Source organism: Plecotus auritus, assembly GCF_963455305.1.
Source record: "Plecotus auritus genome assembly, chromosome: 1".
In the NCBI taxonomy this organism is placed as follows: Eukaryota; Metazoa; Chordata; class Mammalia; order Chiroptera; family Vespertilionidae; genus Plecotus; species Plecotus auritus.
In genome coordinates this window covers 56,249,876-56,266,779 of record NC_137770.1, presented here as the reverse complement: position 1 = coordinate 56,266,779, position 16,904 = coordinate 56,249,876, and the positions used below count along the sequence as shown (strand labels likewise).

At 38.9% G+C, this 16,904-nt stretch overlaps 1 protein-coding gene and 1 pseudogene across 2 annotated transcripts in view; one reads left to right on the top strand and one right to left on the bottom strand.

Annotated features, from left to right (window-relative positions):
* Window positions 1-16,904, top strand: part of MINDY2 (MINDY lysine 48 deubiquitinase 2) — a 69,250-nt gene that overhangs the window by 33,657 nt on the left and 18,689 nt on the right. Inside the window, exon 5 of the mRNA XM_080686663.1 lies at window positions 2,604-2,706. Within this exon, the coding sequence (XP_080542789.1) occupies window positions 2,604-2,706 (103 nt within the window). The remainder of the gene's footprint in view (window positions 1-2,603; window positions 2,707-16,904) is intronic.
* On the bottom strand, window positions 7,055-7,922 carry LOC308245658 (TATA-box-binding protein-like; annotated as a pseudogene). Its single transcript has one exon. The product of its transcript is annotated as a TATA-box-binding protein-like (transcript).

Below are 16,904 nucleotides of genomic sequence, written 5' to 3'. Positions count from 1 at the left end.
TCTTTTGTGTGGTTTACTTAGACTCGTAGCCAAAAGATCCTCTTTCAAAGAAAAGGCCTTATTTGACTCTACATTGAAAGATTGACAAGTGAATATGTTTATGTGCTTTTAGTTAATATGAAATATTTAAGATATGTATGTAACATTTTCCATAATTCACTGCTTTGACTTTTTCAATTTACTGCTCTTCTCGACCAACCATCAGTTCCACTTGCATGGTTAAGAGGCTTTTACAAAACATGGTAGAATTTTGCAGGAATCCTATATAATAAAAGCCTAATATTCTAAATGTCTGGTCATCCGTTCAACCAATCAAAGTGTAATATGCTAATGATATGCTAAGGCCACTCAACCACTCGCTATGATGGGCATTGACCACCAGGGGGCAGACAGTAGGCTGGTCGACCAGTCGCTATGATGTGCACTGATCACCAGGGGGCAGACGCTCTGACTGGTAGGTTAGCTTGATGCTGGGGTCCAGCTGATTGGGACTGAGTGAGACGGGCCAGACACGCCCTGGAGCCCTCCCACGGTTCCTCCCTGGCTGGCCAACCTCCCGCGTCCCTCCCCGGCCCCAATTGTTCACCGGTGGGGTCCCTTGGCCTGTGGCCTGCACCCTCTCACAATCCGGGACCGCTCGGAGGATGTTGGAGAGCTGGTTTTGGCCAATCCCGCAGGCCAGCCTAGGGACCCCACTGGTGCATGAATTCGTGCACCGGGTTTCTAGTAAAAGAAATAAATTATAGCCTAGAGCAGAGCAGTTGTTCTCAAATTTTGCTATTCAGCAGTGGAATAGACAATTGAGAAACAACTTGAGCCTGGAATTCTTTTAAATCTTTTTTGAAAATTAATTTTAGAGAGGGAGGATGGGGTGAAAGAGAAAGAAACATTGATGTGAGAGAAATACATCAATCGGTTGCCTCTCGCATGATCCCCAACCGAGGTATATGCCCTGACTGGAATCAAACCCGTGACCTTCCAGTGCACAGATGACACTTCAACCAACTGAGCCACCCTGACCAGGGCCTAAATCTTTTTTTTTTTTTTTTTTTTAATATATTTTATTGATATTTTACAGAGAGGAAGGGATAGGGATAGAGAGCTAGAAACATCGATGAGAGAGAAACATCGATCAGCTGCCTCCTGCACACCTCCTACTGGGGATGTGCCCGCAACCAAGGTACATGCCCTTGACCGGAATCGAACCTGGGACCCCTAAGTCCGCAGGCCGACGCTCTATCCACTGAGCCAAACCGGTTTCGGCAGGGCCTAAATCTTTTTAATAAGCTTCCCAGTTTGGAAACTACTGTCCAGAGTATTTCTTGTGCAGATATATGTTAAGACTTATGGTATTTAAAGAGTAAGTATTCAAGAAGATCATTTGGATGGTGAAAGAAAACATTGGCCCTCTTGTTTTTTATATCTTGTATTAATTTGTACTTGTTTTATTATGGATATATTATATTAATACAGTAGTACATGTAAATAATGTATAAATATATTTTAGGGATGGGAGGGCAAACAAAATAAGTTGTTGAGACAGCTGAAATCTATTTTTCTTCAATAACCAAAGCAAAGTATAATGGAGAGAGAGTAGAGATGCCCAATTTTATATTCCTATAATTTAAAACATTGAATTCACTTTTCTAGTGAACCTCCAAAGACAAATATTAAATAAGAATCATGAGGCAAATACTGTCCCTGATTAATATACATTAACTTTTCGTCAGGAAAATAAAGTTAGTTGTGTCTACTCATTTTCACTATACTTGGCTAGGAAGTAAATTCTATATAATAAAAGGCTAATATGCAAATTGACCGAATGGGAGAACGACCGGTTGCTATGATGCGCACTGACAACCAGGGGGCAGATGCTCAATGCAGGAGCTGCCCTCTGGTGGTCAGTGCACTCACACAGGGGGAGCACTGCTCAGCCAGAATCTGGGCTCATGGCCAGCAAGTGCAGCAGCAGTGGCGGGAGCCTCTCCTGCCTCTGCAGCAGTGCTAAGGATGTCCGACTGCCAGCTAGGGAGTGGGCCTAAGCCATCAGTAGGACATCCCCCAAGGGCTCCTGGACTGCAAAAGGGCACCAGCCAGGCTGAGGAGACCCCCCCGCTCCAGTGCATGAATTTCATGCACCAGGCCTCTAGTAATAAATAAAATGGAAAAACTTTAATCTCATAAATTAGCATCTTTATATTTGTCTTGCCTTAAATGACAATATTTGTATTTTAGAAAAGAAAAAAAATGAGCTTTTCTTATTTTTCCTCCTTAAATGGTTTATTTTTTATTTTAATCACTTAAATGCATCTTTACAACCTTAAGAAATAAAGTTGCATGTAATAAGCCCATTTAATTATTTTTTGCATAATTGAAATACAACTGAGCAATACTTTTCTTTCTTTTTAAAAAAATATTTTTTATAATATAGCTGTAAACAAAACTGAAAACAGTTGGGTGTTAATTTTAATGTTGATTTTTTTCATAAATAATATTTGTATCTTTAGTATTGTATTAGAATAAAACCCTAAAGAGTGACATTGGTTTCTTTGTTATTATTTTTAATCTTATCATGATTAGTAAGACAATCATTTGTTTTCTAGATTGATGACATTGTAAAAGCTGTTGGTAACTGCAGCTACAACCAACTAGTGGAGAAGATCATCTCTTGTAAGCAGTCAGACAATAGTGAGCTGGTTAGTGAAGGTGGGTGAGTGCTGCTATTACCTGACTTATTCTTGGCAAAATAAATTGTCTGATGATTTAAGATCTTTCAAATGTCTTAAAACAGAAGTGTTGCTACTTATAGGAATTGAGTAATTTTTCATAAAGGTGCCAGTGAAAGGTTTTTCCTAGAAACCTTTTCACTTGACTTGTACAATGAGGCCTGGATTTTAATAAAGGTCTTTGAAATCTCTTGTTAGCTTTTTTTAATCCTCACCCGAGGATATTTTTCCATTGATTTCTTAGAGAGAGGGAAAGACAGAGAGAAATATCGATATGAGAGAAACACATCGATTGGTTGCCTCCTGCCCGGGCCATGGAGGATCCTGCCCTTGACTGGAATCAAACCCAGGACCCTTTGGTCCACAAGCCGATGCTCTATCCGCTGAGCCAAACTGACTAGGGCTCTCTTGTTAGCTTTGATATGGTAAATTACTCAGGGGTAATTGATAATTGCTCTTTTTAAAAATGATTATTATTTGGGAGTACTGCGTGAACCTTATAATTTATTCTGAACACTTCAGTTGACTGAGTATCATGGTACTCAGTGTTCATTTTAGTAGAGCTCTGCCTTATGTTTCAGTATAACAGTATAGTAAAGCTCCATTCTTTTTTTAAAAAATATATTTTTTATTGATTTCACAGAGGAAGGGAGAGGGAGAGAGAGGGAGAGATAGAAACATCCATGATGAGAGAGAATCATTGATCGGCTGCCTCCTGCACGCCCCCTACTGGGGATTGAGCCCGAAACCCAGGCATGTGCCCTTGGTTGGAATTGACCCCAGGACCTTTTATTCCGCAGGCTGATGCTCTATCCACTGAGCCAAACCAGCTAGGACTAAAGCTCCATTTTTAATCAAAGTATACCTTTGATCATTATAAGTTATCCTAATCCTTAACTAATTAAAATTACTAAATTCGTCGCCATAGAAGCAATTTCATATTTTTCAGCTGTGTTTCAGTCAGTGAAGGGAAGGAGAATGCTGTCCTGAGCCATAGCATTTGGATATACCTTCCCCACCACCTACTTCACTTTTTTTTTAAGTATTTCATTTTACTTTTTTAATATATTTTATTGATTGTTTACAGAGAGGAAGGGAGAGGGATAGAGAGTTAAAAACATCAATGAGAGAGAAACATCGATCAGCTGCCTCCTGCACACCACCTACTGGGGATGTGCCTGCAACCAAGGTACATGCCCTTGACCGGAATCAAACCTGGGACCCTTCAGTCTGCAGGCCTACACTCTAGCCACTAAGCCTAACCGGTTAGGGCTCACTTTTTCATAAATATGTTCAAACACTAAGGTTGCTATTCTCCTCTGTTTGTAGGGGAAACAAAAGGAAGAGAAATCATAAGTAGGGAGTGAGCTTCATTTTTTTAGACACACAATTCTTTTACATGTATATACGGTATATATTATTATAATATATATTACTATTATCATGTTTTAAAAAAATAAAAAGTTACTACAAGAGTATATGAGAACATATAAAAGAAGACATGTACATGAATCCCATACTATACTGATTAATCAGAACCCAACTAATTTTATTACTCCATTATCCATAAGTTTAGCAAGAGGCAAGTAGCAAGAAAACACACAGTATTTTATTTATTTATTTTTTTTTAAACGTTTTTTTTTTTTTTAATATATTTTATTGATATTTTACAGAGAGGAAGGGAGAGGGATAGAGAGCTAGAAACATCGATGAGAGAGAAACATCGATCAGCTGCCTCCTGCACACCTCCCACTGGAGATGTGCCCGCAACCAAGGCACATGCCCCTGACCGGAATCGAACCCGGGACCCTTCAGTCCGCAGGCCGACGCTCTTTCCACTGAGACAAACCGGTTTCGGCAAACACACAGTATTTTAAATGAGGCTTATCTTAGTCTTCTACTTGCATTAAACACATAAATAAATATACAAGGATATTGATCATTGTTTTTCATGACAGCTCTTTCACTACAACCTAAGGCAGCAAAGTTTAAATTTTAGGGGGAAGAGAAGCAACAAAATATTTGTTAAAAATATTTTCTCTTGCTGGCCGGTTTGGCTCAGTGGATAGAGCGTCAGCCTGCGGACTGAGGGGTCTCGGGTTCGATTCCGGCCAGGGGCACATGCCCGGTTGCAGGCTCGATTCCCCCCCTATGGGGGATGTGCAGGAGGCAGCCAATCAATGATTCTCTCTCATCATAGATGTTTCTGTCTCTCTGTCTCTCTCCCTTCCTTTTTGAAATCAATAAAAAATATATTTAAAAAAATATATTTTCTCTAGCTGGTTTGGCTCAGTGGGTAGAGCATTGGCCTGCAGACTGAAAGGTCCCAGGTTCAATTCCAGTCAAGGGCACATACCTCGGTTGCAGGCTCCTCCTCGGCCCAGGCCCGTGCAGAAGGCAACCAATCAATGTGTTTCTCTCACATCTATATTTCTCACTGTCTTTCCCTCTCTCTTCCACTCTCTCTAAAAATCAGTGGAAAAATATCTTCGGGTAAGGATTAAGTAAAAAAGAAACAGAAGACAGATAGATAAATGACAATAAAATATTTAAAAAAAACACACAAATATTTTCTCTCACTAGGACTTACCCAAGCTCTATACACAACAAATGCACAACAACAAAAGCCCCAGTGCCTTTTTCACTTCTCCTTTTTCTCAACCTGATGTTACAACTATAATTATTATTATTATTATTATTATTATTATTATTATTTCTCTGACATTGATTTCCCAGGATAATGAAAACCAATAGCTAATTTATATTGTGTTGATAACTTGAGAAGAACATCTTGTTAAAAACAAGGAAGGAATTATCTTCTTTAATGGTATAGAATTTTGGGGTAATATATACCAGAATTGATTAAATTCTTGTTATATACATTTTGTAGTGATGAAATTCTACATATCAGATTCCATATCAAGGAATAATTATATATAGAATTCACTATAATTAAAAAACTAAACTAGTTTTTATTTATAAGAAACTACAAGTGTGTAGTCTACTTGAAATAATTGTTTAACTCCAATGGTTACTTGTATAAGGCACTAAGAAATCTATAATAAAAGTGTAATATGCTAATTATACCGGACGTCCTTCCGCACAACCTTCCGATGAAGCTGGGGCTGCGAGGGAAGCCGGGGTCCCGGGTGCCAGAGGGAAGCCAGTGCCAGCAGCGGGGGAATGAAGACCTACTCTTGTACGAATTTCGTGCATTGGGCCTCTAATATATAAAAGAAGAGGCCACAATAGACATTTTTACTTATAATGTAGCAATTAGCTTCCCTCCATCATTTTCTTCATCATATTTTCTTGGGTATAATTTTCAGCTGAAGTAGTAGTTTGCTCTCTTTTCTATTCGGCCTACAACTGTAACTTTCCTTTTGAATCAATAAAATATCCAAAAGGTGATTATGTTTTAGATATAATGCCTGAACCCACACACAAAAAATTATTTTCCTGACATTAGTGTTTGAAAATATCTCTTAGTTTCAGAAATTCAATACTATATTAGTTTATCAAATTATTTTCCTTTATTACTAAAGAGCTATTAGAGAAGATGAAAGTAATGAGTGCCTTAAAGGATGTGAAGTTAAAAAGAGGGACACTAAAATTAGGCAAAAAGGAACAAAAATAGGTAGTAAGGTAAAAGGAAACTTGGCTTATTTAAAAACAGTATGATCACATAAATCTTATAATTCATCATTTATAACATCAAGCCTAACACTTTTATAAACAGCATTTATTGTACAGAGTACTGAGAAGAGAAATATTTACAGCCGTTCGTATTCATTAATACATCTGTTCTGTCCTGCAATTATGAGAAGGCGGAATGTGTCTGGCACAAAAATAAATCCTAGACTTACAAATTAGAAAAACAGCAGTTTTAAGAGACATTTTTATTTTTTTGGTAGAAATATAAAACCTGTGGTTTAGGAGGAAGAAAGCAAACAAAATTAAAAGTCCAGTCAATTGTAGAGGTGGCTTTAACACCAAAGTTTTGGGGTTTTTTTTATTTTATTTTATTGTTTAAAGTATTACAAATAGTAGTACATATATCTCCTTTTTTCCCCAATTGACCTTCCCCCAGCCTCCCCTAGCCCCTGGCCAGAGTTTTGTTTCTTAAACCAACTTGTCAACAGCAGTAGGAGTTTTAAATCTAAATCTAAAATCTAAATAGATGGTCAGCACAGTGCAGCCACTACAGTAAGACAGGCGCATGTGCAGGCTGCAATCCACACATACCCAGGCTACCCTCAACACCACCATTTAAATGTACCAAAACTGATGTGTTTTTAAAACTAGTGGGTGGGAGGGAAAAACAGCCATTATGTTATCTTCCCGAAGTCCTTGAGGATAGAGTAGATGTTTTCAAAGGCTTCATAAATTTCTGCTCTTACTTTAGCACCTGTTAATACAACTTTTCCCAAAACAAAAATAAGGAGAACAATTCTGGATTTGATCATCCTGTAGATTAAACCAGGAAATAATTCTGGCTCATAACTACTGAACTGTTGGTGGGCCAGCATGAGGCCTTCTAACCTTATGGGGAACTTCACATTGCAACTCCATACCATGTTCTGTATCCTGAAGTCCAAAAACTTGGCTGGGAAACCCAGCTCTGTACAACTCTGGCATACTTTCTTCCTGCTACTCTGACCGGTCTTCATTCCTGGCGCCAGTGCACACCATCTTCCCAGAATTAAAGATCAGGGCTGTGGTCCGGGGCTCCTTTATTCTCATGATCACAGTAGCAAACCACTTGGAATTATATGCAGTATTTCAGGCACGAAGTGCAATGGTCTTTATGGCAAGTTTATAACCAAGATTCACTGTGGATACAATATTTTGCAGCTGTGGTGTGATCTCCAAGCTCTCAGAGGGCTGTGTGGTGGGGGTTATGGGTAAAGGGAACAGGGCCATGATGCCCAGCTTGGCTGCAATCGTAAGAGTCTGTGAGTGGAAGAGCTGAATGTCTGTCCTGAGGCTCCTAAGTCATCTGCTGGGCCGTTGGCTGCTGCTGCTGCCCTTGCTGCTCCTCCAGAATGGACAGTCTGTTGGTGTTCTGAATGGGCTGTGGAGTCAGCCCTGTGCCATACGGCATCATTGGGCTAAAGCTAGGGATTCCAGGAGTCATGTGCCCTGAGGGGAGGCCAGGACTTGAGTGTAGGGTGGCATGCTATTGTTCTGATCCATGGTGACCTTTGCATTGGAGCTGCCTTGGCAGCCAGTCTTCCCCAGAGCATCCCCCGCGGAACTTCTAAGTAACTTCCTCAGCTCCCAGGGTTATCTTCAGACCAACAAAGTGAGGCTGCTCTGGAGTCACTGCGGACAGCAGCACCCACCCTGGAAGGCCTAGTCACATGGCAGGCGGCCCAGGTGCGCGCCATGGCAACCCTTCCCAACCCCTCTCAGGAAAATAATTTCTAATTTAAATTTATTTTCAGTGATATTACCTTATTGTTACCATTATATTAATTTTCGCCCTACTTTATTATCATTAATAATAAATTGAAATTTAATTTAAATATTGCAAATAAACTATTTGTCATTTGAAGCAATGCAGATAAATAAACTGCTATATAATTCTTAGAATTGTTTGCCAAATTTTGTTTTATTAGTTATGAAAAGTTAAAACTAGATTAGGTTTTTGAATATTCCACTAATTTCACACTGTTTAAGAGTTGGTAGAAGAATTAGGAAACATTGCTCTCTATAGGTCCATATTACCCTGCTTTATGGTTTGGGGAGAAATACAATTCAGTTTGCATTTATTATTATTATTATTATTATTATTATTATTATTATTATTATTATTTTGAAAGAGAAAGGGTGAGAGAGAGAAAGAACCATTGATGTGAGAGAGAAATACCAATTGGCTGCCTCCACATGCGCCCTGACTGGGATCAAACCTGCAACCGGGTATGTGCACTTTTGGTGCATGGGACGATGCCCAATTAACTGAGCCACACCAGCCAGGGAATAAGCACTAAATTTTTAAACTTAATACCAACAATTCTCCTGTCTTTCCCATACGTAATTTTGTCCTGGAGAAAGTTATTCTCTCTGACCTTGGTCCTATTCTATAGAAAGAAGTTCAGAAAGACCTTCCTAGTGTTGAATTTTTCAGAGAGAATGTGCTGTATTTCCATTGAATTTTTGTGTCTTCTTGAAGGATTTGTAGAGAGCACATTGGGTGAGTGAGGTGTGGGAGGCCCATGTAGAAACATCTTTCTGAAGGAAGGGTTTGGTAACGCAGCAGTGGTACCTCTCAGCACAGGCATTCTACTTACTTTTAAAATGCTATCTAATGTTAAGTGCTTTAGTATATAACATAACCATTCTACTCAGTAATTTAGTACTTAGCAAAGTAATAATAGTAATTGAGGGAGGTGACTATTTCTGAATGTATAAACCTCAGAAGTTGCAAATGTGCTATAAATTTCCTTTGGCTGTGGCCTTCTGTATAACAATTGGCATTTCCCCTCCTTTCTTACACAATTCTTTGGAATAGTGTGATATATTGATAACTTATTACAACCACTTTGCAGCTTGACTTGGTGTGGCTTGACAATAAGGGTGAGGGATGGAGAGTAAATGGAATAAACCTATACTCTACAGCTGCCTTGGCCCTTCCAAGTTTGTTTTCAATTTCTTGTTGAGGTGTCAATTTATGAACACCCTATATTTGCACCTCTCTGCACACTTATAAAACTTTTTAGAGCAGCGGTCACCAACTGTGGGTCTGTGGACCACTGGTGGTCCGTGAGATCCAAAAGTTGGGCAACTGCTGTTTTAGAGCACTCTTCCCCCTCCCCCTATTGTTTCTGAAACTTTTCTTCTTCAGTAAGGGAACAAAAGGAAGAAGAGAAAGATCAGAAGAAGAGAAATATAGGCTTTTAAAATACGTATACAGTTTATTCTCATTATTCCCAGTAGTTATGTTCTGTAAAAGCGAATTTCAATCTTTTTCATCTCATGGCACGTATAAACTAATTGCTAAAATTCTGTGACACGCCAAAAATATTTTTTTTCCAATCTGATATAATTTTCATTCATTCATACTGGACAGCTATTGTGTTGGTTGTTATCATTTTTTTAATTTGACAATCTAAGGGAAAAGAGGTTAGTGCCCCTGATTAAATAATCAGGTATTGCATGTTTTTGTTTTCTTTTGTTAATCCTCACCTGAGGATATTTTTTCTATTGCCCTTTTGCTTTTGTTTTCCGAGAGAGTAGAAGGGAGGAAGGGAGGAGGGGAGAGAGAGAGAGAAAGACGGAGAGAGAAAGAGAAACATCGATGTGAGAGAGACACATGCCTCCAGCATGCGCCCCGACTGGGGGTAACCCAGTTACATGCCCTTGACTGGCAATCAAGCCTGCAACTCTTGCACAGGCCGACCCTCTTAACTGCTGAGCGACACTAGCCAGAGCAGGTATTGCATGTTTTAAAATTCTTGAGCACACCAGTTGAAAATCACTGTTCTATAAAGTTTCTATGAACTGAATTAGTGAATACTAAACCATTGCTACTACAGGAAACACAGATTAGGTTCCTGTGAGCCTTTAGTCACAAGCTTTTCATCAACTGAAAAATTCATAACCTTGTTTTATGTGCATTTCTGTTTAGAGACAGCTTATTCAATATATATGGCTGATTCAGTAACATTCAATGCATGGCAAACAGCACTATAACTCACTTGGACAAAACTACAAAAAAAATTTTTTTAATATATTTTATGGATTTTTTACAGAGAGGAAGGGAGAGGGATAGAGAGTTAGAAACATCGATGAGAGAGAAACATTGACCAGCTGCCTCCTGCACACCCCCTACTGGGGATATGCCCGCAACCAAGGTACATGCCCTTGACCAGAATCGAACCTGGGACCTAGCGGTCCGCAGGCCGACGCTCTATCCACTGAGCCACACCAGTCAGGGCAAAACTACAAAAATTTGTATATTGGTGGAAAAATGGCAGCGGAATAGACAGACGTGTCCCGAGCCTTGTCCCGGAACAGATAGAAAGAACAGCTGAAGGCCGCACGGGGAGTGTCTGTTGGAGAGTTAAGGGATAGCTATACTCCAGGAGAAGGTGGGGGACTGCTGGACGGGGGTCCCCTGACCGGGCAACCCTCTCTTGCTGCTGGGTTCCCTCCCGGAGCCACTGGCTTGGACGCGGAGACCACGCTATCTTGAAGGGGAAAGTGGATGTTATCTGAAGCCTGAAAATCTACAACTGCGGCACCCACCGAACAGCTGTGAACCCCAAAGCACCAGTCCCCAGTTGGCACAAACATGCGGATTCAGAGGAGCTCTACACTCCACCACAGAAAGGTCAGATTTTGCCTGGGATAAGGAGAGAGAGAACTACATAACCAGACACCCGGAGAAGAGAGACAATAGGGGGACAAAGAAACAGCCTGCATATGAAAGAAAAGCAGGCATCACCAGAAAAGGAAGTAAACGAAATGTAGGCAAGCAACCTGCCAGAGAAAGAATTCAGAGAAATGGTCATAAGGTGGCTGAAAAGAATGGAAGACAAATTCGACAATATGAGTAAGAACCAAGAGGAAATGAAGAAGAACCAAGAAGAAATGAAAAATGACATCGCTGCTGTAAAGAACTCAATAGAAAGCATCAAGAGTAGACTAGAAGAAGCAGAGGACCGCATCAGTGAGCTAGAACACAAGATGGGAAAAAATACCCAAGTAGAGCAGCTTCTGGGAAAAAAAATTAAAAAGCAGGAGGAGAGCCTAAGGGAACTTTGGGACAACACGAAACAAAACAACATCCGCATAATAGGGGTTCCAGAAGGAGAGGAAACTGAGCAAGAAATAGAAAACCTGTTTGAAGAAATAATGACAGAAAACTTCCCTGATACAGGAGAGAAAAAACCCACACAAATCCAAGAAGCTCACAGAATCGCAAGCAAAATGAACCCCGAAAGACCGACGTCAAGGCACATTATAATTAAATTGGCAAACACCAACGACAAAGTAAGAATCTCAAAAGTGGCCAGAGAGAGACAGAAAGTTACCTACAAAGGAACCCCCATCAGACTAGCAACTGATTTCTCAACAGAAACTCATCAGGCCAGAAGGGAATGGAATGAAATACATAAAGTCATGCAAAGGAAGGGTCTGAATCCAAGAATACTGTACCCAGCAAGGCTATCAATCAAAATTGAAGGTGAAATCAGGAGCTTCACAGACAAATAAGAACTAAGGGAATTTATTACCACCAAACCAGCAATGCAAGAAATGCTAAAGGGTCTGCTGTAAAAAAAAGAAATAGGAAACGAAGAAGGAACACAGGGGTAAAGAATAAAAATGGCGACAAATAAGTACCTACCAATAATAACTTTAAATGTAAATGGATTAAATGCCCCAATCAAAAGACATAGGGTAACAGATTGGATAAGAAAACACGACGCATATATCTGCTGTCTACAAGAAACCCACACCAGAAAAAAAGACGCACACAGACAGGGTGAAGGGATAGAAGTAGGTTTTTCAGGCGAATGGAAATGAAAAAAAAAGCTGGGGTAGCCATGCTTATATCTGACAAATTAGATCACAAAGTGAAGGACATAACAAGAAATAAGGGAAAAAAAAGAGATAGGGAAGGCCACTTCATAATACTAAAGGGAGCAATCCAACAAGAAGAAATAACTCTGGTAAACATATACACACCCAATACAGGAGCACCCAAATACATTAAAAAAACTGGAGGATATCAAAGGAGAGATTGACAGCAATACAATCAGAGTAGGAGACTTTAATACCCCACTATCACCATTGGACAAATCCTCTAATCAAAAAAATCAGCAAAGAAACATCAATCCTAAATGACTCACTAGACCAGATGGAATTAATTGACATCTTCAGAACATTTCACCCCAGAGCCACAGAATATACATTCTTCTCAAGTGCACATGGGTCATTTTCAAAGATAGACCATATGTTGAGTCATAGGCAAAGTCTCTTCAAATTCAAGAAGATAGAAATCATATCAAGCATCTTCTCAGATCACAGTGGCATAAAACTGGAAATAAACTACAATAAAAACAATCCAAAAAAAATCAAACACATGGAGACTAAACAGCATGCTACTAAACAATGACTGGGTTACCAGAGAGATCAAGTAAGAAATAAAAAACATCATGGCAACAAATGACAATGAAAACACAACAATCCAAAATCTATGGGACACAGCAAAAGCAGTCTTGAGAGGGAAGTTCATAGCTCTACAAGTCTACTGCAAAAAACAAGAAACAATGGTAATAAATTACCTAACCCTACAACTCAAAGAGTTAGAAAGAGAGCAACAAGAAAAGCCCAGTATAAGCAGAAGGAAGGAAATAATAAAGATCAGAGTGGAGATAAACAACATTGAGACCAAAAAAACAATACAAAAGATCAACAAAACCAAGATCTGGTTCTTTGAAAGGATAAACAAGATTGATGAACCTCTAGCCAGGCTCACCAAGAAGCAAAGAGAGAGGACCCAAATAAACAAAATCAGAAATGAAAGAGGTGAAATAACAACAGACCCCACAGAAATACAAAGGATTGTTAAAAAATACTATGAACAACTCTATTCCAACAAACTGGACAACCTGGAGTAAATGGACATATTCCTAGAAAAATGTAACCTTCCAAAACTCAATCAGGAAGAATCTAAACATCTCAATAGGCCAATAACTATGGAAGAAATTGAAGCAGTCATCAAAGAGCTTCCGGCAAACAAAAGCCCGGGGCCAGAAGGCTTCATAGGGGAGTTTTACCAAACATTCAAGGAAGAACTAAAACCTATCCTCCTCAGACTATTCCAAAAAATTCAAGAGGAAGGAACGCTTCCAAGCTCCTTCTATGAAGCCAGCATCACCCTAATACCAAAACCAGATAAAAACAACACAATGAAAGAGAATTATAGGCCAATATCCCTCATGAACATAGATGCCAAAATCCTCAACAAAATTCTAGCAAATCGGATCCAGCACTACATCAGAAAGATCATACACCATGACGAAGTAGGATTTATCCCAGGAATGCAAGGTTGGTACAATATCCGCAAATCAATAAACATGGTACATCACATAAACAAATTGAGAGATAAAAATCACATAGTCATATCAATTGATGCAGAAAAAGCATTTGACAAAATCCATCACCCTTTCTTGATAAAAACTCTCAACAAGGTGGGAATAGAAGGATCATACTGCAACATAATAAAAGCTATATATGATAAACCCACAGCTAACATCATACTCAATGGGCAAAAACTAAAACCATTTCCCCTAAAAACAGGACCAAGACAGAGATGCCCACTCTCACCACTCCTGTTTGACATAGTACTGGAAGTATTTGCCATTGCAATTAGACAAGAAGAAGAAATAAAAGGCATCCAAATTGGAAAAGAAGAAGTAAAGCTGTCCTTATTTGCAGATGCCATGATATTGTACATAAAATACCCAAAAGACTCCATAAAAAAAACCAATAGACTTAATAAATGAATTTGGCAATGTAGCAGGATACAAAATTAACGCCAAGAAATCTATGGCATTTCTATACACCAATAGTGAACTTACAGAAAGAGAGACTAAAAAAGCAATCCCATTTACCATTGCACCAAAAAAATTAAGATACTTAGGAATAAACTTAACCAAGGAGGTAAAAGACTTATATGCGGAAAACTACAGGACACTGAAAAAAGAGATAGAGGAAGATGTAAACAGATGGAAGAACATACCATGTTCATGGATTGAGAGAATCAACATTAAAATGTTCATACTACCCAAAGCAATCTATAGATTCAATGCACTCCCCATTAAAATACCAACGGCATATTTCACAGACCTAGAAAGAACGCTCCAAAAATTCATCTGGAATATAAAAAGACCCCAAATAGCCACCGCATTCCTGAGAAAAAAGAACAAAGTAGGTGGGATCTCAATACCAGATTTCAAGCTGTATTACAAAGCCACTGTTCTCAAAACTGCCTGGTACTGGCACAAGAACAGACATACAGATCAATGGAATAGAATAAAGAACCCAGAAATCGACCCAAATCACTACACTCAATATTTGACAAAGGAGGCATGAACATACAGTGGAGTCAAGACAGTCTCTTCAATAAATGGTGTTGGGAAAATTGGACAGATATATGCAAAAACATGAAACTAGACCACCAACTTACACCATACACAAAAATAAACTCAAAATGGATCAAGGACTTAAACATACAACGAGAAACCATAAAAATACTAGAGGAATCTACAGGCAGAAAAATCTCTGACATATGCCGAAGCAATTTCTTCACTGATACTGCTCCTAGGGCAATGGAAACTAAAGAGAAAATAAACAAATGGGACTACATCAAAATAAGTTTTTGCACAGCAAAGGAGACCATCAATAAAACAAGAAAGCCCACTGCATGGGAGAACATATTTGCCAATGATATCAATGATAAGGGTTTAATCTCCAACATTTACAGGGAACTCATGCAGCTTAACAAAAAGAAGATAAACAACCCAATCAAAAAATGGGCAACTGATCTAAATAGACACTTTTCGAAAGAAGACAGAAGGAAGGTCAAGAGACATATGAAAACCTGCTCAAAGTCACTAATCATCAGAGAGATGCAAATCAAAATGACAATGTGGTACTATCTCACACCTGTCAGAATGGCTATCATCAACAAATCAATAAATGATAAATGTTGGTGAGGACGCGGAGAAAAAGGAACCCTCGTGCACTGCTGGTGGGAATGCAGACTGGTGCAGCCACTGTGGAGAACAGTATGGAGTTTCCTCAAAAAACTAAAAATGGAACTCCCATTTGACCCAGTGATCCCACTTTTAGGAATATATACCAAGAAACTAGAAACACGAATCAGAAAGGATATATGCACCCCTATGTTCATAGCAGCACAATTCACCATAGCTAAGATTTGGAAACAGCCTAATTGCCCATCAGCAGATGAGTGGATTAAAAAACTGTGGCACATCTACACAATGGAATACTACGCTGTGGTAAAAAAGAAGGAGTTCTTACATTTGTAACAACATGGATGGAGATGGAGAGCATTATGCTAAGTGAAATAAGCCTGACAGAGAAAGATAAATATCACATGATCTCACTCATTTGTGGAATATAATGAACAACATAAACTGATGAACAAAAATAGATCCAGAGACAGAGAAACATCAATCAGAACGTCAAACCTCAGGGAAAGTAGGGGAGGGTGGGGATAAGGGGGAGAGATCAACCAAAAGACTTATATGCATGCATGTAAGCCTAATCAATGGACACAGACAACAGGGGGGTAAGGGCATGAATGGGAGGTGGGGGGTAATGGGAGAATAAGGACACATATGTAATACCTTAATCAATAGAGAAATTTAAAAAAAAATTTGTATATTCTCCATAGGCACATCACAGACTTTGTGCACTTAGGAACACCAGCAAGCACTCCAGTGTTACACTCAGGGGCCATTTTACACAGTAAAAATAACTCCACCAAAAGCACAAAAATGTGAAGAATGTGGCACTCCATAGACTGTGAAAAGGACACTTGTTCACAATATGAGAGCTGAAACAAGGCCTAGTGTTGCCTTGTTTGATCTCAGTGGGGAATGTGCCTGTTTGGTGACTCAATTTTTTGCAGCTTTGCACATATCCAGGAATGATCCTGAAAGTGCACAACAAGTATTGATTTTGGAGTTAATAAATTTTAGCTAGTAGGCAAATTTGGCCATTAGCAAGGATCAACTCTACATGTTTTTTAAATTAAACCACAGAAAACTTTTGTGTATTTCATTATGTTTTGAAAACAAAAGAGATCACTTCTATTTCTGAACTTGATATGGATGGATAGATAGATAGATAGATAGATAGATAGATAGATAGATAGATAGATATAGAGTGGCATATGTTGGAGGAGATTAGGATAAAATGTCATCAGTTACCCACTGTTTTTTCTTCAGTTTTATGCCTGTTTTTAGTTTTAAGGCAAGAATTGAGCAGTTTGTGAATTTCAAATTATCTGGGACCTTTATTAAAATCTTAAGCAACTCAATTTTTAAAGACTACTTTTAATTTCTAAAAACCTATCATTGGGGAAGGAGCTGTTGACATAGATATTTTACTCCTTTTTTTAAAATATTTTTTTATTGA